The sequence below is a fragment of the Cetorhinus maximus genome, chromosome 4 (assembly GCF_964194155.1).
Source record: "Cetorhinus maximus chromosome 4, sCetMax3.hap1.1, whole genome shotgun sequence".
NCBI classification, from domain to species: Eukaryota; Metazoa; Chordata; class Chondrichthyes; order Lamniformes; family Cetorhinidae; genus Cetorhinus; species Cetorhinus maximus.
Genome location: NC_135882.1, coordinates 86,250,324 through 86,274,069, shown reverse-complemented (window position 1 = coordinate 86,274,069; position 23,746 = coordinate 86,250,324). Strand labels below are relative to the sequence as shown.

At 40.5% G+C, this 23,746-nt stretch overlaps 1 protein-coding gene across 1 annotated transcript in view; it reads left to right on the top strand.

Annotated features, from left to right (window-relative positions):
• Window positions 1-23,746, top strand: part of chd7 (chromodomain helicase DNA binding protein 7) — a 277,990-nt gene that overhangs the window by 228,382 nt on the left and 25,862 nt on the right. Inside the window, exons 25-32 of the mRNA XM_078540439.1 lie at window positions 122-225; window positions 2,961-3,090; window positions 3,213-3,285; window positions 3,538-3,595; window positions 10,827-11,055; window positions 15,411-15,619; window positions 16,752-17,501; window positions 19,173-19,333. Of these exons, the coding sequence (XP_078396565.1) occupies window positions 122-225; window positions 2,961-3,090; window positions 3,213-3,285; window positions 3,538-3,595; window positions 10,827-11,055; window positions 15,411-15,619; window positions 16,752-17,501; window positions 19,173-19,333 (1,714 nt within the window). The remainder of the gene's footprint in view (window positions 1-121; window positions 226-2,960; window positions 3,091-3,212; window positions 3,286-3,537; window positions 3,596-10,826; window positions 11,056-15,410; window positions 15,620-16,751; window positions 17,502-19,172; window positions 19,334-23,746) is intronic.

The following is a 23,746-nucleotide window of genomic DNA, read 5'->3' as shown; positions in this document are numbered from 1 at the left end:
ACAGATTCCCATGTCAAATTTTAATGGGAGCAATGTTTACTTTTGTAGGATATAGTTTAATTTTGTTTTTGAGCAGCATCATTCATTTACTTTGAGGTAGTTTTTAAATGTTTCTTTTTAGTGATGTCGATATCTGGATCCCAGAAATTGACCATGCTGAACTTCCTACGGATTGGTGGGACAGAGAAGCTGATAAATGCCTTCTCATCGGCGTGTTCAAACATGGTATGTAATTACTGCTTTAAGCTTTGTTAACTTACTGTTATGGGTACCTGAGTGGCTCAGTGGGTAACTACTCTAGTGTAGTACGGATCCACACAAACGTTGCAGTTCTAAGTTACAATTCAAGGTATGCAGTATGTTATTTGACCTCAGCTACAGTGATCATGGGAACACGCTTTAGGTGCTAGAGAAGAAATAATAGCCAGGGTATCGATTGCTGATCACAGTCCAGTAACTAGTGATGAAGGATGTACTTGTGGATGTTGGGACAAGGGCAGAATCGGACTTGGAGGTTACAGCCCATCATATTGAAATAGCTTGTGAACGCCCATCATGTATGCTTATAACCAAAAAAATGGCCAGTGAGCATTGTGGGTTCCTGTAGAACTTTTTCTGAATATGAATTAATGCCTTCAAGAAAAAAATGATGATGATTAGGTGAAAAATTGTTCACAGTTGTTTTGTAGGTGTAATTCCTCTTTTACTAATGCCATTTTTTTTTGTAAAATACAAAATTGGATCTAAGGATAAAAGTTTTCTTCACTAGTTTGGTTAATAGACACTAAGAATATTGGACTTGAGTTCCAAATGTAATCCACCTAATCAACCCTAGAAGTACTTTTGATAATAACAAAAGTTTCTTTATCGTGAGCTAAGCATTTTGCTGTTTCTATAGAAATGCTTGTTGGATTGCTTGGGTGCAGTGCACGACACTTTTGGAAGCTACTGTAATGAAAATTACTTTCCAAACTATACATTATAAAATTATTTGAAAAGTGAGTCCATCTCTCTAATTAAAAATTCAAACATTTTGGGTTTCAGTTTATTTTAATAAACTGCACCTATCTCTGCTCCCACCACTGCTCCACATGTGCTGCTTCTCTACCAGCCTCCGTTAAAGTGAATGGTAGCTTAACCTCTGCTATTAATCTGTATAAGTGCCTCCTGGGCTTTTTTCCAAGTAGTATTTCACAAATGTCAGCACTGAGACTTTCCCGTCCCCTGTTGTGGAATACTGTCTTGTTAACTGTGAGCCACTGGGATGTGGAACAGCCATGATGTATACAAAGAGCAGTTCCTAATCATAATCCAAATTCACTAGAGGTCATAGTGGAATTCTCTGGTGTGTGTCCTGACTAAGGGGGGTAGAATGATGGCTTATAAAACCTTTTATGATTACAATTTGGCTTGAGGCTCAAGAGTACTTAAGAATAATGTGTCACAGTGCAAAACCTAATTGAATTATGTAGTCCTTGGTTGACTGAGGCGGTGGTGCTTATGGACACAACTGAAGTGAGTCCAGTCTGACAATCATTTTCTCAGTTATTACTGGGACTTGTCATTCTTTATTTTTAATATTAATGGGATGGCTGTGTCTAACCCAAAAGATATTAATAAACTCTCATTTAAAATACTAATTTTTTTTGACTGATGAATTTCCCTGAAGTTTTGCAAACACTTTAATTTTGTATGCAGTTTCACTCCTGTTATTAAATAATTGGCTTCAGCTTTATCCTTTTTACGCAATATTAAACGAGAACAATTTATTTTGAAGGTTGTATCACAGTGTCTTTACAGTGCAGAAGGAGGCCATTCAGCCCATCAAGTCTGCACTGGCTCTTTGAAAGAGCATTCCACCTAGTCCCACTCCCCTGCCTTATCCACGTAACCTTGCTATTCTCTCTTTTCATGTAGCAATTTAATTCCCTTTTGAATATCTCGATCGATCCTGCCCCCTCCGCCCTTTCAGAAAGTTTGTTCCAGACTCCAACCACCCTCTAGGTGAAAAAATTTTCCTCACATCACATTTACTCCTTTTGCCAATTATTTTGAATCTGTACCCTGTAGTTCTTGATGTTCTCTTGAGTGGGAACAGTTTCTCACTATTTATCCTATCCATACCCCTCAGGATCTTGACTACCTCTGTCAAGGCTCCTCTCAGCCTTCTTTTCTCCAAGGAAAATAGTGCTAACCCTTCCAATCTATCCTCATAGCTCCAGTTCTTCATCCCAGGAATTCTTGTGAACCTCCTCTGTACTCTCTCCAATGCCTTCACATCCTTCCTCAATATGGCATCTAGAACTGGACGCAGTACTCCAGATGATGCCTAACGAGTGTCTTATACAAGTTCACCATGACCTCCTTACTCTTGTATTCAATGCCCCTATTAATAAAGCCTAAGATACAAAATGCTTTATTAACCGTTCTCTCAACATGCCCGGCAATCCTCAATGGCCTATATACACCGAGGTCCCTCTGTTCCTACATCTCCTTTAGAGGCTGTCCATTTATTTTATACTGTTTCACCATATCCTTCCTGCCAAAACAAATCACCTCACACTTCTCTGCATTAAACTTTGTCTGCCACTTGTCTGCCCAATCCACCAACATGTCTATGTCCTTTTGAAGTTCAAGACTATCCCCATCAGATGGCTTTGTATTGAGTCATCTTGTGAAAGATAAGTAGATTCAAGCAAATGTCTCAACTTTAATTTTAATCTCCTGTATTGAGTTACATATAGTCAATCTAGTGTAAATTTGCTAATGAGCAAATAATTATTCAGTTGATCTAGTTTTCCATAATTTCCATGGTGTGAGAATTAAATTTTTTAATACATTCATTCATACCAAGATCCATAGCAGTGTTGCATTGTGAAATTAAAGCTTGTTGATCTGAATACAATTGTACACTCAGTTTAAAAAGTGTAAGTTATGAAATCAGTGACTCTTTTGAATAGGATATGAAAAATATAATTCCATAAGGGCAGACCCTGTATTCTGCTTCCTGGAACGGGTGGGAATGCCTGATGCAAAGGCCATGGCTGCAGAACAGAGGGGAACAGATGTGCTGGCAGACGTTAGTGATGGGTAAGTTGTACTTTTGAGTTCATTCTGAACCTGCACAACCACCACCATCCCACCCACCCCCCCAACCATTCAATAAACAGCATGATCGAGAGTATGACTTTTAATTAAAATTGTTCTTTCAGTGCTGATTTTGACAGAGAGGATGAAGATCCAGAATATAAACCTGGCAGAATTCCATTTAAAGATGAAATGGATGTGAGTTATATTGATGGAGTTACAATTCCTGTTAAAAAATTTGGGATTTTTATTTAAATTCATAATTAGGTATTGCATTCTGGTTTGCATTTTTTTGCTGATGTGGACAGCACCAACTAATAACTAGTAATTGATATTTTGAAAGGACTGCTTCAAAACTGAGAATTTATGCATTGCCATAAATATTTGAAAACTAATGTACAACCAGAAGAAGAAAGTATACCAAAAATCTTAATGCATCATCCTTTTCAGGAATTTGAGAATTCTCCACAAGATGACAAGGAAGAATGTATGGATGCTGAGAACTCAGGTGAGATTTTTTGGCAGGCTAGGGGAAAATTAGTGATGCACTTTATGACTCAGTACCAATGTATCTAGACCATGGATCATTTTGAATTTCAGGTATATAATCCACTCTTGACATGCATCTGATCCAAGCATAGGATTCACAACCTGAAGATATGTTGTTGCCCAGATTAAAAGTTTTTAATACTCTGTACTGTTACAAAGGGTAGGATTTTCCTGTGGGCGAGCACGGGGCGGCGCCCGCTCGCTGACACGTAAAATGATGCGCAGTGACGTCACCGTGCCCCATTTAAATTTTCAGGTAGGCGGGGGCTCAGCAAAATCAGCCAATTGAGGCCATTGACAGAGTCATTTAAGTAAATAATGGACCTGCCCGTCCATTGGGCAGGCCAGGAGCCCTGGCGGGCTTTAGAAAAAGCATGAACCCTCATCCATGGGCGGGATGAAGTTTTATGTAGGTTTTTAAAAATTTAATTAATGTTTTTTTTAAAGTTATGGACATGTCCCAACTCATGTGACAGTGTCACATGAGGGGACATGTTAGGGATTTATTTTTTCTATTTTTAATAATTTGTACAGGAGACACAATCTCCCTGAGGCAGCACTTATCCTCAGGGAGATGAGTGCACTGTTTCGTGTTTCAGGTTTAGGGATTCCCCACCGCCCGTACAGGGAGCGCATAGCACTTCCATGCGGATGTCACGCTGGGCGGGCCTTACTTGGCCCCACAACGTAAAATAGCGATGCGCCCTCCATTGGGGGCGCCGATCGGAGGCTCGCCTCCGTGCGCTCCCACTTCAACTCTCCCCCCTCCCCCAGGAAGGGGGAAAATTCTCCCCATAAAGACTACTGCTGAATTTCATGCATTCTCACAACAGCTTAACTTGGCAATGAAGTTACTTCCTCTGGATTGAAACCACAAGCTTTTAGATTAAATGGATCTAATGTTTTCCAACACCAGAGTGCTGAATTTGGCACAAGCGCATTAAATGTTCATTCTGAAACGTGCTGAGAGTAATTTCAAACTTTTAGCTTTTAAAAATATGCCCCTACCTCTGAAATGGATAGGGGAAGCAAAAGAAAATTTGGAAAAATTGAATAGTTTAAATAGAGTAAATGTAGTTTGAGGATAACAACAGGAATGAAGAAAAATCTGATAAGGAACAGGTGACAAATTAGTGTTCAAAATAAATTAATGAAATTTTAAAAATGGACAATATTTTGAGTCAATAATACACATTGGAGTTATTTCTACTATTGGAGCAGATGTATTATAGTTACTGTTACATTTGTGTCCTAATGTATTTGACAAAAAACAAACTGGAAGGTTATGAGAGACTGGAGTTTCTTTTTCAGACAACAGTCAAAATATCAACATTGCTGAATGAATGCTTCAGTGGACTTTGAAAAGTTTGCAGTATACAGTTTATAGAAATCTAAGGCAAATGCTTTCTTTAAAGGTTATGATTATCCTAGAGATCATTTATATATTATATAAGGCATAACTCCTTTCAAAAAAAATTCCCAAAATGATTGTTCATTAAATTGCACTGACTTGATAGAAATTTACAGCACGGACCATTCAGAGAATTGTCTGAATTTTTTTTGCTGCAGTAAATTTGAGCACATGCACTAAAGTTGAGTAGGTATAAGTTGGCATTTCCCTTAACAGTTTAAAAAAAAAAGTTTCCCTTTCAGATATGGTCAGCTTGACATGAATGAGTATATGAAGTTAATGTTAAGGGGGGCTCCAGTTTATAGTTCCAAAGGAAAGTCTTATTGGACTCAAAATGTTAACTTTGCTTCTCTCTCCATAGATGCTGCCAGACTTGCTGACTTTTCCCAGCACTTTTTGTTTTTATTTCAGATCTCCAGCATCCACAACATTTTGCTTTTACCCAAGTTTATCTGTGTTTTTAGATCAGTCCTTCTGGGGCATAGCAATTGCTTTACACTGAAATGAAAAACCTGGGAGGCAAGTAAATCTTGTGCTTGGGAATATACATATGTCGAGCATTAATCAGACTCCTGATCTAATCAGTAATTGGGGATTAGTTGGTTACAGTATCACAGACTGTAAAGAATATATCTTTAACTAGTGACAGATTTCTTCCCAGCCCCCATTAATTTCTTAAATATAAAACTAAATATTAAATATAAAGCTTTATATATTCCATGAATCCCCAGCATATTCACAAGGCAATATACAGTTATAGAAATAAAAACAAAAATACTGTGAATGCTGGAAATCTGAAATAAAAACAGAAAATGCTCGAAATACTCAGGCCAGACAGCATCTGTGGAGGGAGAAACAATTAACATTTCAGGTCATTGACCTTTCATCAGAACTGGCAAAATTTAGACATATAACAGCTTTTTATAAGTAACTTCTTTCAGTTCTTTCATGGTATGCAAGGCCAGCATTTGTTGCCCATTCCTAATCGCCCTTGAGAAGGTGATGATGATGTGCCTTCTTGAACCGCTGCAGTCCATCTGGTGCAGGTATACTCTCAATGCCTCTAGGAAGGATTTTGACCCAGCGACAATGTTCTAAGTCAAGAAGATGCGTAACTTGGAGGGGAACTTGCAGGTGGGGAAGTTCCCATGCCCACGTGCTAGTAGGTGGTATAGGTCGCAGGTTTGGAAGGTGCTGTTGAAGGAGCCTTAGTGAGTTGCTGCAGTGCATTTTGTATGTAGTACACAGTACCACCATTGAGCATAGGTGGTGGAGGGAGTGAATGTTTATGTTAGTGGATGGGGTACCGATCAAGCAGATCGATTTGTCCTGGATATTGTCAAGCTTCTAGAGTGTTGCTGGAGTGGCACTCATCCAGGCAAGTGGAGAGTATTCTGCTGTACTCCTGACTTGTGCCTTGAAGATTGTGGACTGGCTTTGGGGAGTCAGGAGGTGAGTTACTTGCCACAGAATTCCCAGACTCTGACCTGCTCTTGCAGCCGCAGTATTTATATGGCTGGTCCCATTCAGTTTCTGGTCAATGATAACCCCCAGGATGTTGATCGTGCGGGATTCAGCAATGGTAATGCCATTGAATGTCATGAGGAGATGGTTAGTTTCTCTCTTATTGAAGATGGTCATTGCCTGGCATTTGTGTGACATGAATGTTAGTTGTACTTATCAACCCAAACCTGAATGTTGCCCAGGTCTTGAAGCATAAGGACATAGACTGTTTCAGTATCTGGTGAGTTGTGAATGGTACTGGAGGTTGTGCACTCGTCAGCAGCGTCCCCACTTCTTACCTTATGATGGAGGGAAGGCCATTGATGAAGCTGCTGAAGATGGTTGGACCTAGGACATTACCCCAAGGAACTCCTGCAGCAATGAACTGAGGCTGAGATGATTGACCTCCAACAACCACAAGCACCTTCCTTTGTGTTAGATATGACTCCACCTGATTCCTATTGACTTCAATTTTGCCAGGGCTCCTTGATGCCACACTTGGTCAGATGCTGCCTTGATGTCAAGGGCAGTCACTCTCACCTCACCTCTGGAGTTAGCTCTTTTGTCCATGCTTGGACCAAGGCTGTAATGAGATCAGGACTTGAGTGGCCAAATTATTGCTGAGTAAGTGCTACTTGATAGCACTGTTGATGACCACTTCCATTCACAATTTTCCACATCGTCAGGTAGGTGCCAGTTGTAGCTGTACTGGAACAGCTTGACTAGGGGCATAGCTATTTCTGACCACAAATCTTCAGTAATGTCAAAGCAGTTTGGTAGTACAGAACTTGAGTATTACTGAAAAAAGATGTGTTTAAGCTTTTTGTCTTGCACTCGCAAGAATATCAATATAAGGAAGAAAACAACTATTTATACCATATGTGAAGAGCGTGCTGATTGGTTGACAAGTCGCATTGCCGTGGAGAATAAACCATTGATGGTGACTAACAGTTAATTGCCAAGCATTGTTTGAAATTTAAACCAGGCAGCTTGACCATGATTGGTCAAAGCATTGCCCTGAGGAATGAGTTAGCGAATAACTGTAATTTATTTTGTTAGACTGAAACAGGCACAATGAATGTACATGTTCTTTCTGTCAGCAAAGAACAGGGCCCTGTGTATTAATATATGTAGCTCCCAGTACACGCAAATCTGCCACAATGCGAGCCTGACTGACCAACGTAAATTGGTTGTCAGTGTAATTCTTAGCACATTGAGGATTATTTAGCACACATTGTCCAATTGCGGAATCACATCTAAGGTTTGACACTGAACTTTGCAAGCACGGGCTGGTTGGGCCCAGTCTGTGCCCTGCCTATTGCGAACAGTGGCTGGGTAGTGCTGTTTGATACGATCCACCAGTCTTTGGGATGTACAGCCTGCATACCTAGCATCACACTGGCACTGAAATTCATTTACCACATTACTAATTTTTGTGATAGGCAGAATGTCTTTTTGGCTTGATGGCAGCATCCTGCTAGTAGCGAATACCACTCGTGTCGCTATTGCATGAAATAGCTAGCTTCACCTGTTGCTCAAATGTTTGAGATACCTTGCCCTTCCAGGGTAATCTGAGGTAGACTGGGCACTTTTCAGGGCCGAAAGTGACTGCCTTTGGCCCGTTCGTGAGCTTGTGTGATACACAGCGGGAAATGATCTGATCAGGGTAGCCTCAAAGGTATCCTGCAGGATAATGGCAGTAGCAACACTAATTTCTTGGTATCATGTGAAGTGAATAGTGAATAGAATTGGCTGAGGATTGGCATCTGTGATGCTGGGGACGTCAGGAGAAGGTCGCAATCGGCCATCCAGTTGGCACTTCTGGCTGAAGATTGTTGCACAATGCTTCAGCCTTGTCTTTTGCACTAGTGTGCCCCCCATCATTGAGGATCGGGATAGTTTTGGAACTGCTGCCTCCTGTTAACTGTTTTCTTGCCCACCACCATTCACGACTGGATATGGCAGGACTGCAAAGCTTTGATCTGATTCATTGGTTATGGGATCTCACAACTCTGTCCATCGCATGCTGCTTCCACTGTTTGGCATGCAAGTAGTCCTGTGTTGTAGCTTCACCAGCTTGAAAAATACCATTTTTAGGTATGCCTGGTGTTACTACTGGCATGCCCTCCTGCACTCTTCATTGAACCATGATTGATCACTTAGCTTGATGGTAATGGTCAAGGGAGGAGTAGGCCGGGCCATGAGGTTACAGATTGTGATTGAATAGAATTCTGCTGCTGCTGATGGCCCACAGCACCTTGTGGATTCCCTGTTTCAAACTGCTAGATATGTTCTGAATCTGAACCACTTAGCATGGTGGTAATGCCACCTAATATAATGGTGGGTTTGCTCAGTGTGAAGACGGGACTTCGTTGTCACAAAGACTGAGAGGTGGTCACTCCTACCTATACTGTCATGGACAGATGCATCTATGACAGGTAGATTGGTGAGGACGAGGTCAAGCAGGTTTTTCCCTCTTGGTTCCCTAACATCTGCCACAGGCCCGGTCTGGTTGAAATGCCTTTCAGAACTCGGTCAGCTCAGTCAGTAGTGGTGCTACTGAGCCACTCTTGGGGCAGAATTTTTCCCTCGTCGACAGGATACACACCCAACCCGAGTGGGAGCAAAATAGTGCGCGATGACGTCGGGCATGCGCAGGAGTCGACAGCGCATCCACCGACAATTAAGAGGGCTGTTAAGTCTGTTAATTAATTAATTAGAATTTTTCCCTAGGCCAAGTGGTCTTTGGATTTTTGAGGAAATCTCATCCACGGGCAGGATGAGGTTTCCGATGTTAATTAAAAAATAAAATAATTTTTTGAACTCATTTTCAATATGTCCCTGCTCATGTGTCAGAGTCACATGAGAGGACATGTTTTCCCTTTTTTTGAAAAATTTATTTTTAGTGTGAAAAATCTTCAGTCCCCTGAGGCAGCTCTGTGTTTTCAGGGAGCTTTCACTGAGCACACATGCACTGACTTCTGCGCTCGCTCTCCTCTTCCCACCCACCCCTACCCTGGCCGTTAATTGGCCAGCCAGCGTGAAATCGCGGTCGGGGCCAATCGCAGGCAGCAGTCTGTTGCATGGCCGCTCCCTGACAAGGTAAAAATTCTGTCCTCGGTGATGGACTTTGAAGTCCCCCGCCCGGAGCACATTCTGTGCCCTTGCCACCTTAGTGCTGCATCCGAGTGGTGTTCAACATGAAGGAGTACTGATTCATCAGTTAAGGGAGGGCAGTAGGTGCTTATCAGCAGGAGATTTCCTTGCCCATATTTGATCAGATGGCGTAAGATTTCATGGGGTCTGGAGTCAATGTTGAGGGCTCCCAGAGCAATTCCCTCTAGATTGTATACCACTGTGCCACCACTTCTGTTGGGTTTGTCCTGTACAGAAACTGAAAGGGGGAGCGGAGGAAAGAACAAAGGGTAGGCCTGTGATGGGCGGATGACACCAGATATGGAATAATTATCCATAATATTGAGGCAAATAAGGATAATTCAAGGGGGAAAGTCAATGTTTTCAGGCGTTGTGCTCTGTAAACATTTATTTCAAATATTTTATTTTTTTTTAAGAGAGTGGCACGGTGCCTTGAAGTATCAATATTCAATGTCAAAAAGTGGTGGGGCACATGTTTTTTCCCAAGCCTGTTATATTGCTGTGAGGACGTGTTAAGTATAACCCATATACCTCCACACACAAGAGGAAACAAAAATTGTCACAGGGAATGTCACAAGGCTGGTGTTGATCGAGAGCAACATAGAGCTGGGAAGAGATTGAAAGGAGTGAGAGAGGAACTTGACGAATGGCATATTTGACACAATACAAGGGTTTCCTAATTTTTCACCACCTGATGATACCAGTGTTTAAACACAGGAACATTCCCTCCAGTAATCAACTTTGGATAGCACAGGGAGCACAGTATAACCTTGTTTTATTGTTCATATCTTCTATTTTTGATGAGCACTGGATTCATTTTCTGGGTTAATTCGTGCAAAAAAATGATTAATGTATGAAAATATTCAATACCATTTTTAATTTCCATAAATGAAAACTAGTAAACGTACTCACCTGATACATAAGGTCCTACAGTGATTGAATCTTTAGCATTTCCATTTTAGAACAGATTCAAGCCATGTTTGAATGTGTGTTCCAAAACACAAGTATGGCATAAACAGTATTAGATTATACATTTTTATGGTAAGGGTGCAGGATTTTTATAGAATTCGTGATCTGAAGTTTAAGCACCAGCAGCATTACTGATTGGAGCATTTTGCAGGCAAACAACTTGATCAAGATGATGAATCAGACAAACTCTACTGGCCCAACACATCGGTTCTCACAACACGCCTGCGCCGCCTTATTACAGCCTATCAGCGCAGCTATAAGAGGGAGCAGATGAAATTAGAAGCACTGAACAAAAGTGATCGCCGCAGACGTCGGCCAAGAGATGAAGTGAGAGCTCGGGAGGCAGAGAGAAACGCAGCTATATCCGAGAAACGTCAAAGGTAGTGCCATGAATTGTATGCTTAATTTTATTAAATATTTCAGAAGTTTTTAGTTTTGGTTTTGAAATATTTTTCTGTGGCCTTTTTTTATTACCCAAGTGTGCATTTAATATGATGGCAAATCATTCATATAACTGGACCAGAAAAATATTTCAAATCGGTTTTAAGATCTACAATTTACAGCACTAACATGCTGCCAAATGATACTTAGATTAATTTTCATGATCACCATACCCTTAATTTCTTCAGCAAAGGATTTGGTGTTTTACCAGAGAACCAAATAGAAAGATCAAAGGGAATGTTGTCGTTGAGCTATTTAAATGTATGCCCTAGTCATCTTTAGTAGTGTTGATGGAGGTCACATCACCTGCCTTTTAACTGCAGAGAAGTTGTTACATTGAGAGAACACTTCAGAGGAAATCTTGTCTTGTCTTCAAGAGAACCCAAATATCTTCAGATTTAGCAAAAATAAATAATACTGACTTTTTATAGCATTTGTTATAATTATGATCCAAAGTAATTTGTAAGCTAAAAAAAACAAAGCTGTAAATAATTGAAAATGACCCTTTAACTTCCTGTTGCTGCATCATTATAACTTCATCAGAAATGGCAACCCGTTACCAAGTTATGTTAGCGCAGCAACGGAAAGACTGAGGAAGTTCCAGGCTTACACCTAGTAAGTAGAAAAAGAAGCAAATGTGGACCATGTGAACTTAGAAGTTAATTGTGCAAATTGTTATAGACTAGGAGTAAACGAACAGAACATTTCAGAAGTTGTTGACAGGAATAATAAGATATAAAATTATGTTTGGAATTTGGGATTTTCCATCATTCATTCATTTTCTGCACAGATGTTTAAGCTTCAATAACTGCCACACGACATTAGCTGTGCAATCAGAGTTTTTCTCCCATCCTCACTGCACATGGTATCCTGTTTCAGAATTATGTTGTAGTTCACTCCAATTAGCAATTTATTCTGTCAGCATAATATTCTATTCTGTTGAATTGATTTTTTTTTCCTCGATTAAATCTTGTTTAAATTTTTATCCTGTTGCATGCTTTAAAGATTTCACTGATTTCTGCGCATTCAACATTGATTTATGACTTTCATGTATGCTTTGTTTTTACCACCTCTAAATACATAATCAAGTTGCCTCCAAAGATTAGACCCAAATCCAAAGCACCAGGCCATGTAGCATTCTTAAGTAACTCATGAAACAATAGGAAAGTGTTTCGATTTTACAGATCGTGTTGTGAACTCAAAAACTCTTGGTTTCAGTGATTTTTCAAACAGGATTACAGTGTCATTTTAGAGTTTATCCTTTCCTACTGAGTCCTGAGTAGTAACTTATTGAATCATAACTCAATACTGTATGAGCAGTATTTTTCAATGGCGGGGTTTCCAACCCTAACACCCAAAGAGTTGGAAGAGAACGCATTCCCACTGATCATGGCAGCCCTGCAGCCATTTAATGTTCCAAAGAGCATTAATTGACTGGAGGCAAGACTTCCGCCCCTCACTTAGGCTGTGGGTGTCAGACCTTGGGTAGGGGGTTGGCACCTGATGTGCGAAAGGGTCCCTTAAGGGAGCCCTTCACACCTGAGGCCCGAGCAGGGTGACCTGTCGTGCTTCTCCCATGTCCCTGAACAGCTCCTGCCAGCTGAAAAAATGAGCCCGAGCGGGCAGCAGCCCTTAACTAGCCATTAATTGGCCACTTAAGGGTCTCAGTTGGGATGAGGATGGGAGAGCCACCACACCGCCACTCTTCTTCTCCCCCCCACCCCCAAACAAACAACCAGCCCATAAAATTGCAGACAGGTCGGGCTGGGGAATTGTACAGGCTTCCCTGCACAACCATAAAATTCTGCCCTGTGATATCCATCTGGCTGGTGCCCCATCAGCCAGTGAACCATCAACTTGGCACTTGTCATAAGCTGATAGTTAAGGCCCTGCTTCACAGGTGGTGGTATCCCTTCTGCATTTCACCATTCTTCGTATAACAGATTGAATGATGAAGGTCAGCAGTTCATTTAGCTGTAGGTGGAATCAAGAGTTGAAGCCTGGTGGCTAGCTAAGTAGCACATACATGCATTTCCAGGTTCAGGTTATTGCAGTGGCCATGATATGCCCCTTGTTGTTGTCTGCACCATTCATGGATTCTTGGCCAGATAGGCAGCAACCGTTATAAACCTGAGTGAGCATGGCTAGTGACTGTCGGCCTTTTAGCTGCTCTTTTTAAAAAAAAAAGTAAAGTCCCTAGGTCCTTGTGTTGGAAGGGGGAAATGTATTGGCACCTTTTTTTATGCCTTCCGATCTTGAATAGAAAAAAAATTGCATTTATAAAGCATCTTTCATGGCCTCAGGATGTGCCAAAGCACTCCACAGTCAATAAATATCTTTGAAATGAAGTCGCTGTTGTAATAGACAAAATGCAGTAACCAGGAGCCTACAAATAGTGAAGTGATAAATAATCAGATAATCTGCTTTAATGATGTTGTTTGAAGGACATAGATTGGTCAGGGTACTTTGAATAATGCCTTGGACTCTTACATCCAACTGAAAGGACCAACTGGGCCTCTGTTTAATGTCTCATCAAAAGATGGTGCCACTAACACTCAGAGCTACTCTGGAATGTCACCTGGATTTTGTGCTTAAATCTCTGGAATGGGACTTGAACTTTCAACCTTATGGCTCACTTGACGGTGCTACTACTGAGTCATGACTGATTCTTGCTGCCTGACTTTTTCAGATCCTGATTTGAGCAAGTCCAGACACACAGCCAGACCACTAGCTTCAGAAAAATGAATTTGGATTGTGTGGTAATTTTAATGATAGGAAACTTTTTGAATGCCCCTTCTCTGTCTGGTTTGGATAATTGGCAAGGATGAAACAATGGTCATTTGTTGGCCTATTTAATTATATTTCACAGTTTTTGGCACCAAAAGGTGAGTTAAGCAAAACCTGAACAGATGAATATTTGGACCATGACACTGCTTTAGATGACATTCTTGAAATGGCTAGCTTAAGGCAAGCTAGGATTTCATCAGTAAGTTTTAAGATGAATACTTGTCTCCATGAAAGACACATGAAAGGCTTTTCAAGCCACGTGGAATCGTTTAGTGTTCTGATCACCATTTTCACCCATTTTTGTGCTGCACAAACAATTTCATTCCAACTTAAAATACTGCTGGGGAAGGAACTGAATTTGATTGTGAGCATTATTTTTGAGCCCAAGGGTTCCTGAGAACTTAAGTTTCTTTCCATCACTTCACAATGTGAATTGGGCAAGAACAGTTCTGGAGCTCCATCCTTTCTTTTAAAAGAATGTTACTGAATGCCACTTGTGTCAGAAGCTAAGTTTGATTTAACTATCTCACATATTTTTCTATCAGGGAAAAAAATGTCTGAGGCATTGGCACCAGACATCTCCACAGTTTTGAATACGTGACTCCCTATGAGACCATTTTAACTAAGCCTTGTACAACTGTCCTCAAGGAACTTTGCATGAACTAAGAATGTTGATCAAGAAGGCATTAAAAGTCAAAAGCTAATAAAGTAGTCATCAACCATAACATACTAGTTTAACATCAGAATTAGTCCCTTTGAAAATATTTAAAGCTCAATGTGCTGGAAATTAATTAGCAGTATGAAATTTTCACATTTTCTGTAATCTCTCTCCAAGAATATGATTGAATTCTGACTTTTTTTTGTGTCACTTGCCATCTGCGCTAACATGACCAGAGAGACCAAGGTGCTATATAAATGAAAGTTGTTTTCTATATTTTCAAGTTAGTTCAACCTCAAGTATGAAGGTCCCTTCATCCTCATTTTCTGCACTGAAGAACTATTGCTTTGTATTTCTTATCTTGTTTCTCTCTATTGCCTACTTTAAATAGGACTTAAATGAGAGCCTGAGTATATATATTAAGGGATAAAAAGTGCATATTTTCATATTTTCTGTGAAAATGAAATTTAAAGGGGCAGAGTTCCAGGATTTCTGCCTGGTTTGAATAGCAGTCATTAATTATGTTGAAATCTTAACTCGTAGAACATTAAAAAAAATAAACCATGGGATTGTCCAAGCCTTACTGCTACTTTTGTTGGGATGTTTCTCATCAATATTTCTCAGGACTATAGGATTTTCTGGGGATGTTTAAGATTTACTTGTATTTTAAATTATTTAAACAAATGTGTACAGTATTGCACATGTGGTAGCATAACCATTCCAAACCTAAATTACAATGCAATTAGTTTTCCACTGCATGCCTACAAAATCTTGTTGCTAAGTTTTCATATGATCAGCGAAGGGCTACAGGATGTTGATGTCTTTCATAAATATATTTTTAAATTGCAGATGGACCAGGAGAGAAGAGGCAGACTTCTACCGCGTTGTATCAACCTTTGGTGTGGTTTTTGACCCTATCAAGAAGCAGTTTGACTGGAGCCAATTCCGTGCCTTTGCTAGACTGGATAAAAAGTCTAATGACAGTTTGGAAAAGTACTTCAGTTGTTTTGTGGCTATGTGCAGAAAAGTGTGTCGTATGCCTCCAAATCCAGGTGAAGGTAAGATATTGTGATGTGGATCCAAAGCAGGTGGAGAGAGTTAAAATACAGATCTCACTGAGTGGCGGAACAGGTTCAAAGGACTGAATGGTCTACTCTTGTTCTTTTATATAATGTAATTCATGTGGCACCAAGTTAACATTTAGAATATATTTTTGTTTTCTAGAAAAACTTCAAGTAGACTTTATATTCTATCATACTTTTTCTGCAAATTGGCATTTGCAGTGAATCTGCAACATAATCACAGCTACCAGTCATACTAAAGATATAGGTCCTGAATTTCTGGGTGCATGTTTGCAATGGCATGTTTGGGGTGGACATTTGTTGGTAGAAATATAGTGGAAGTGGAAATTAAGGAAAACAAAGTTCTTGACAATCATGTAGTGCTAGAGGCGAGGGTAGGCTGAGGTTCTGTCTACTCACTGGGCGAAAAGGAAGAAGATTGACATTACTGTCCAGATTTTCCAGCGCTCCTAGCTCCTCATCTCTAATTGCATGAGATGCAGTATCTTATTGGTACAGTGGAGAGGTGGGTGTAAAAGCCAAAAGATTGTTCCAAGCCAGGATCCTGCCAAGTTTCAGTCGATCCTCTGATACAGATGCCAGTCAGGCACTTAATTTTTAAATAGTTCTGCAATCTTTGCTCTTGAGTAGCTTTCAGTTATGACATTTTTCTCCCACCTTCCTGCAGCAGGCATAAGCATATTTTATTTAAATATGTGTACCTCAAAATCCAGCAGCATAATGTTATACAAAATTCTTGTTTCCTCTGCTAGTCTGGAAGCAGAGCGAGATCATGAGTGTTCAGGCCCACAGTAAATTGTCGTGGCAATACTCACTGTTTCATCTTTTATCTGGAAGTTTCACGTCAGCCTTGTAGACCATTAATCAGCAAAGCTTAGTACACATTTGACAGATTGTTCAACTCTCACTTTGCAGCCTGAGCTGAGTCACATATTGAAATCAGTCAGTTTGGATGGGAGGAGTGGGGAATGCATTCAGAATATCCATTGACCTAAATGTGACTTGTGCAATGAGAGCCTGAACTGTAAAAATTAGGAAGCAGCATATGAAGGGGATTTGAGTCAGTTTTGATTTTCATATTTATGAAAAGACCTTGTTTTTATTAAAGAGTCTGATTCCACGATTTTCATTGAGCCAATCACGGAAGAGCGTGCTTCTAGAACGTTGTATCGAATAGAACTTCTACGGAAGGTTCGAGAGCAGGTTTTGCTTCTTGCTCAGCTAGATGAACGACTCAAGTTGTGCCAGCCAAGCATGGATCTGCCTGAATGGTGGGAGTGTGGCAAACATGATAAAGACTTATTGATTGGCGCTGCAAAGCATGGAGTCAGTAGGACAGACTATCATATTCTAAATGACACTGAACTTTCTTTCCTGGATGCCCATAAAAACTTTGCTCAAAACAAAGGGGCTAGCCAGCGGAGCAGTACGCCTTTCCAAAACCAACCTGGTGCCTGTTTGAGCCAAATGCCTTCTGTTGTCCCACCCACACCAATGCAAGGAGAAAAAAGTGCAGAACAAACTGGCTATGATGATAGTAAAACTGAAGATGGACTAAAATGTCCTACACCACCATCTCAGGAAGAGCAGAGCACAGTCCCTCTTAAGGAAGATGGGAAAACCAATTGTGATGAGAACATACATATTGATTCAAAATGTCAGGACATCTCGGGAGCATTGTCTGTGAACGTTGAGCATGATACTAAAGAGACTTTAGCCATGGATACGGAATTGCTAGCTGATGCTGAAGAAAAAGAATTGAGACCAAAATTGCCATTTGAGAAAGGGTCAGAGGAAGATGATGATGACGAGGAAGAGGATGATGATGATAAATCAGAAGAGTCATCCCAACCTGAAGGTACCATATTGAGTTTCAATACTTAACTAACAATTTGCTTTCTAAGAGCTTTGTGTATTAGTACTCTGCTCTCATGGCCAAACTTTTTATTGAGATAAACATTTCTTTTCAGATAAATGAATTAAACTGTTTTCTAACAAATGAAATCACCAGACTTTTTTTTTCATTTTTGTACTTTTAAGATTGTTCAACAATGTCAATTATACCCATATCTTAGCCCTGAAAATAATCCTTAGATCAAGGTAAATGAAGAAAAATGATAAGAGAAGATCTTTTTCACACAGAGTGGTTAGGATCTGGAATGTACTGCCTGAGTGTGTGGTGAGGGCAGGTTCAATTGAGGGATTCAAGAAGGAATTAGATGACTATTTGAAAAGAAACAATGTGCAGGGTTACGGGGAGAAGCTAAGTGAAATGCTCATTCAGAGAGCTGTTGCAGGCATGATGGGCTGAATGGCCGCTTTCTGCGCTGTAACAATTCTGTGATTCTAAAAATAATCCTGCTAAAAAATTTGTATTGAAACACATAGTCAGTTTGATCATTTAAAACTTTTACTGGAGTAATAAAAAATTACTTCTGATTTCCATCTTATTTGCCTAAGTAGTGAGTGTCTTGAGTTTTCCTCAATTAAAATGGAGTAACTCTACCCCCATTATACCCAGGCATCAGGCTAACTCCAGTATTAAAGCAGTATATTGCAGAGATGTACGAGACAGCAGTCAACTTTGGGAGATTTGTGCTATCTAACGAGGCAAGGGTAGAATGGTGTTAAAAGTGGGCTTCAGCAGAATATTAGTATCTCTTTCAACCAAATATGTGCTGCAACTCTCTAGGATAGAGTCCAGTGCTTTACTTCATCTGGAGATTTTCAAAGCTTTTACAACAACTTATTAAAACTGAAGTAAAAAAAAAAATGCTAGAAATACTCAGCAAGTCAAAACATAGTTAACATTTCAGCAGTTTTCATGAAAGATCATAAACCTGAAACATTAACTCTGTTTCCCTCTCCATAGATAGGGCCTGATGTGCTGAATATTTCCAGCACTTTCTAATTTTATTTTAGATTTCATAGCACACCTTGGCAGCAATGTGTACCACCTACAAGACGCATTGCAGCAAACTCACCTAGGCTCCTTCAGCAGTATCATCGAAACCTGCAACCTCTACCACTTAGAAGGACATGGGCGTCAGGCGCATGGGAACTTCACCACCTTCAAGCTCCCCTCCAAGTAACACACATCATCCTGACTTGGAACTCAATCACCATTCCTTCACTGTCACTGGGTCAAAATCCTGGAACTCACACCACTGTGGGGACACCATCACCACACTCTGCAGTGCTTCACTAAGATGGCTCACCATTTCCTCAAGGGCAATGAGCAAATTTTTTTTTTTTAAAGTGCCACTCAAAAAAAACCTCTAATTTCTAGTTGAAAGCTAATGCCACTATAGTCCATGTACTGTGCCTATATACCTGTCTCGGTGACTGCAATTAGTACTTAACATTCTTTTGTAAAATATGCCTATATAAAGTAGGCAAGTAATGGTATACAAAATGCTTTAAATTATTTTACTGGTAGATTGTATTTCACTTGTGTTGCTGTTGAAGCACTCTTCAAACTAAATACAAGAACTTATTGGTGATAATGTATATGTGATTTTCTTCCCAGCTGGCACTGCTTCCCAAGGCAAACATTTTGATGAAGAAAGTAATGCATCTTTGAGCACAGCCCGTGATGAAACTCGTGATGGCTTCTTCATGGAAGATAGTGAACCCACAGTAGCTCAGCTACTTCATGAAAGAACATATTCTTTTTCCTTCTGGCCAAAGGTTTGTTGGGGTATAAACTTGGAATTATAAGTCACTGTTGTGTGTTGTGCTAAAGAGAGCAAAAATTGAACCAAATTTATTTGACAAATTCAAATTTGGGCAATTCAAATTTCAGTTCCTTTGAACAAAATATTTAAATAGGATACTGCTGATTCTGTGTACTTGAAAATATGTACATCACTTTATCATAACAAAGAGGCAATGACAACTGCAAGAATAATCTTCCAATCACAAATATCAAGAACTAGAGCAGTTTCTTCCCTTTACCATCACCTTTTAAAGATTTTTTTTTGTTTTTCTTTGCTTCACTGAGGGCAAGAGACTCACTTAATCATTGGTGCGACCTAAGAGTGACTGAACCCACAATTTCTCTTTGCCTGCCCCACCTCATCCACCTTTTAGTAGGGTAACATGTGGCTTCCTACAGCCACACAAAAGAGAACAGGACCTTGATATATAGTAAACAACATGTGAAAACTTGCATTCTATCACTTTACTGATGATGGAGAGTAGGCTGATGTGGTGGTAATTGGCCGGGTTGGATTTGTCCTGCTTTTTGTGCACAGGCCATACCTGAGCAATTTTCCACATTGCTGGGTAGATGCCAGTGTTGTAGTTGTACTGGAACAGCTTGGCTAGGAGCGCGACAAGTTCTGGAGCGCAAGCCTTCAGTACGATTGCCAGAATATTGTCAGGATCCATAGCCTTTGCAGTAACCAGTGCCTTCAGCCATTTCTTGATATCATGTGGAGTGAATCGAATTGACTGAAGACTGTCATCTGTGATGCTGAGGACCTCCGGAGGAGGGTCATCCACTCCGCACTTCTGGCTGAAGACTGTTGCGAATTCTTCAGCCTTATCTTGTGCACTGCTGTGCTGGGCTCCTCCATCATTGAGGATGGGGATATTTGTGGCGCCACCACCTCCACTGAGTTGTTTAATTGTCCATCACCATCCACGACTGGATGTGGCAGGACTGCAGAGCTTAGACCTGATCCGTTGGTTGTGGAATCGCTTAGCTCTGTCTAATGCTTGCTGCTTATGCTGTTTGGCATGCAAATAGCCCTGTGTATTGTAGCTTCATCAGGTTGACACCTCATTTTTAGGTATGCCTGGTGCTGCTTCTCGCATGCCCTCCTGCACACTTCATTGAACCAGGGTTGATCCCCTGGCTTGGTGGTAATGGTAGAGTGGGGGATATGCCGAGCCATGAGGTTTGAGATTGCGGTTGAGTACAGTTCTGTTGCTGCTGATGGCCCACAGCACCACATGGATGCCCAGTCTTGAGATGCTAGATTGTTCGAAATCTATCCCGTTTAGCACAGTGGTAGTGCCACACAACACAATGGAGGTTAACCTCAATGTGAAGACGGGACTTCGTCTCCACAAGGACTGTGCAGTGGTCACTCTTACCGGTACTGTCATGGACAGATGCATCTGTGGCAGGCAGATTGGTGAGGATGAGATCAAGTATATTTTTCCCTCTTATTGGTTCCCTCACCACATGCCGTAGACCCAGTCCAGCAGCTATGTACTTTAGGACTCGGCCAGCTCGGTCTGTGGTGGTGCTACTGGGCCATTCTTGGTGATGGACATTGAAATCCCCCATCCAGAGTACATTCTGCTGCCCTTGCCACCCTCAGTGCTTCCTCCAAGTGGTGTTCAATGTGGAGGAGTACTGATTCATTAGCTGAAGGGAGTGCAGTACGTGCTAATCAGCAGGACATTTCCTTGCCCATGTTTGACCTGATAGCATAAGACTTCATGGGGTCCGGAATCGATGTTGAGGACTTGCAGGGCAACTCCCTCTTGACTGTATACCACCAGTGGGGCAGGACATACCCAGGGATGATGGTGGTGGCGGTGTCTGGGACTTGATCTGTAAGGTATGATTCCGTGAGTATGACTATGTCAGGCTGTTGCTTGACTAGTCTGTGAGACAGGTCTCCCAATTTTGGCACAAGCCCCCAGATGTTAGTAAAGAGGACTTTGCTGGGTTAACAAGGCTGAGTTTGCCATTGTCATTTCTGGTTCCTCAGCCGATGCCAGATGGACCATCAGGTTTCATTCCTTTTTATTTACTTTGTCACTTTTTGATACAACTGAGTGGCTTGCTAGGCCATTTAAGAGTCAACCACTTTAGTGCCCTTCTCTAAAGGACATTTTCCCAAAGTGAACCAGATATGTTTTTACGACAATTTCATGGTCATCATTAGACTTTTAGTTACAGATTTTTATTGAATTCTAATTCCACCATGATTCGAACCTGGGTCCCCAGAGCATTACCCTGAGTCTCTGGATTAACAGTCCAGTGACAATACCACTATGCCACTGCCTCCTGCTGTATAAAAAGATGAATATATGGACATTTGCAATTTCTTTCTAAAAATGTATTAACTCCTTATCTGTGTTGCCTGGCAAATATGGTAAAATGTATTGCAAGTATGGTTTTTTTGTCTCAAAGATTGAAGCCCACATAACATTTGTTTTCTATATTGTGTTAACTATTCAAATTTAATGTCTTTTAAGTTCTTCCACAGTGTTATTACAAGGCTTTCAAGTGTATAGTTCAAATATGCTCTGAGGAAAATTAGACTTAAACCAATATGCTTCTTGTGTAACAATTCTTGAGGTGATAAATTAAGTTACTCCTCATAAAACAGTAACATAACATCCATCTGTGTTTCCAATATCCCCATGATTTTGCCTACACTACCTGACAAATTATTCCAAAGATGTTGTACTCTTTGATTTGATACCTATTAAATTTTCACTGAATTCGATTTATGTGCACAGATTACATTTTTAGAAGGAATATTATTTTATCTATCAACATGATTTAATATTTTATATAGATAAATCATATTATTGCTCTTCAGTGCTTCCTTAACAGATGCAAAGCCTGAGCTTCTCTAATGGTTCATCAAGTCTCATCCTTTCCATTGTATCTATCTAATTTGTGCTGCATTCCAGAACTGAGCATGATACTCTATGGGGCATTTGGAAAGTCAAAATGCAATCCATCAGAGCCAGCATGGTTTTGTGAAGGGTAAATTGTGTTTGACTAATTTGCTAGAGTTCTTTGAAGATGTGACAAACAAAGTGGATAATGGGGATCCTGTAGATGTAGTATATCTGGACTTCCAGAAGGCCTTTGATAAGGTGCCGCACAAAAGATTAATACACAAGATAAGATCACATAGAGTTAGGGGTAGTATATTAGCTTGGATAGAGGATTGGCTAACCAACAGAAAGCAGAGAGTTGGGATAAATGGGTCTTTTTCTGGATGGCAAGCTGTAACTAGTCGGGTGCCACAGGGTTCGGCCCTTGGGCCCCAACTATTTACAATCTATATTAATGACTTAGATTCAGGGATAGAAGGTACTATAGCTAAATTTGTAGATGACGCCAAAATAAGTGGGAAAGTAAGTTGCAATGAAGAAATAAGAAATTTACAAATGGATATGGACAGGCTAGGTGAATGGGCCAAAATTTGGCAGATCGAGTTTAATATGGATGAGTGTGAGGTTATCCATTTTGGTCGGAAGAATAAAAAGGCGATTTATTATTTAAATGGAGAGAAACTTCAGAACGCTTCAGTGCAGAAGGATCTGGGTGTCCTCGTGCATGAATCGCTGAAAGCTAGTATGCAGGTACAGCAGGTAATAAGGAAGGCAAATGGAATTTTGGCATTTATTGCTAAAGGAATAGAGTATAAAAATAGGGAAGTGTTGTTGCAACTTTACAAGGCATTGGTGATACTGCACTTGGAGTACTGTGCACAGTTTTGGTTCCCTTACTTGAGGAAGGATGTTGTTGCATTGGAGGCGGTTCAGAGGAGGTTCACTCGATTGATTCCAGAAATGCGGGGCTTGTCTTATGAGGTGAGATTGAGTAGTTTATGCCTATACTTGCTAGAATTTAGAAGGATGAGAGGAGATCTAATTGAGGTATATAAGATGCTAAAGGGAATAGACAAAGTAGACGTGGAGTGGATGTTTCCCTTTGTGGGGCATTGTAGAACGAGATGCCATAGTTTCAGGCTAAGGGGTGGTAGATTTAAATCGGAGATGAGGAGGAATTACTTTTCTCAAAGGGTCGTGAATCTGTGGAATTCACTCCTTCAGAGTGCAGTGGATGCCGGGTGCTGAATAAATTTAAGGAGGAGATAGACAGATTTTTAATTAGTAACGAGTTGAAAGGTTATGGGAAGAGGGTGGGAAATTGGGAGTCGAGGCCGAAATGAGATCAGCCATGATCGTATTGAATGGCGGGGCAGGCTTGAGGGGCTGAATTACCCACTCCTAGCTCTTATGTTATATTCTAAGTTTTGACTGGGCAGTGTATTATAAACGCTTAGCATAACACCTGTAGAAATATATTCTACTACTCTGACTGTATATCCCTGCATT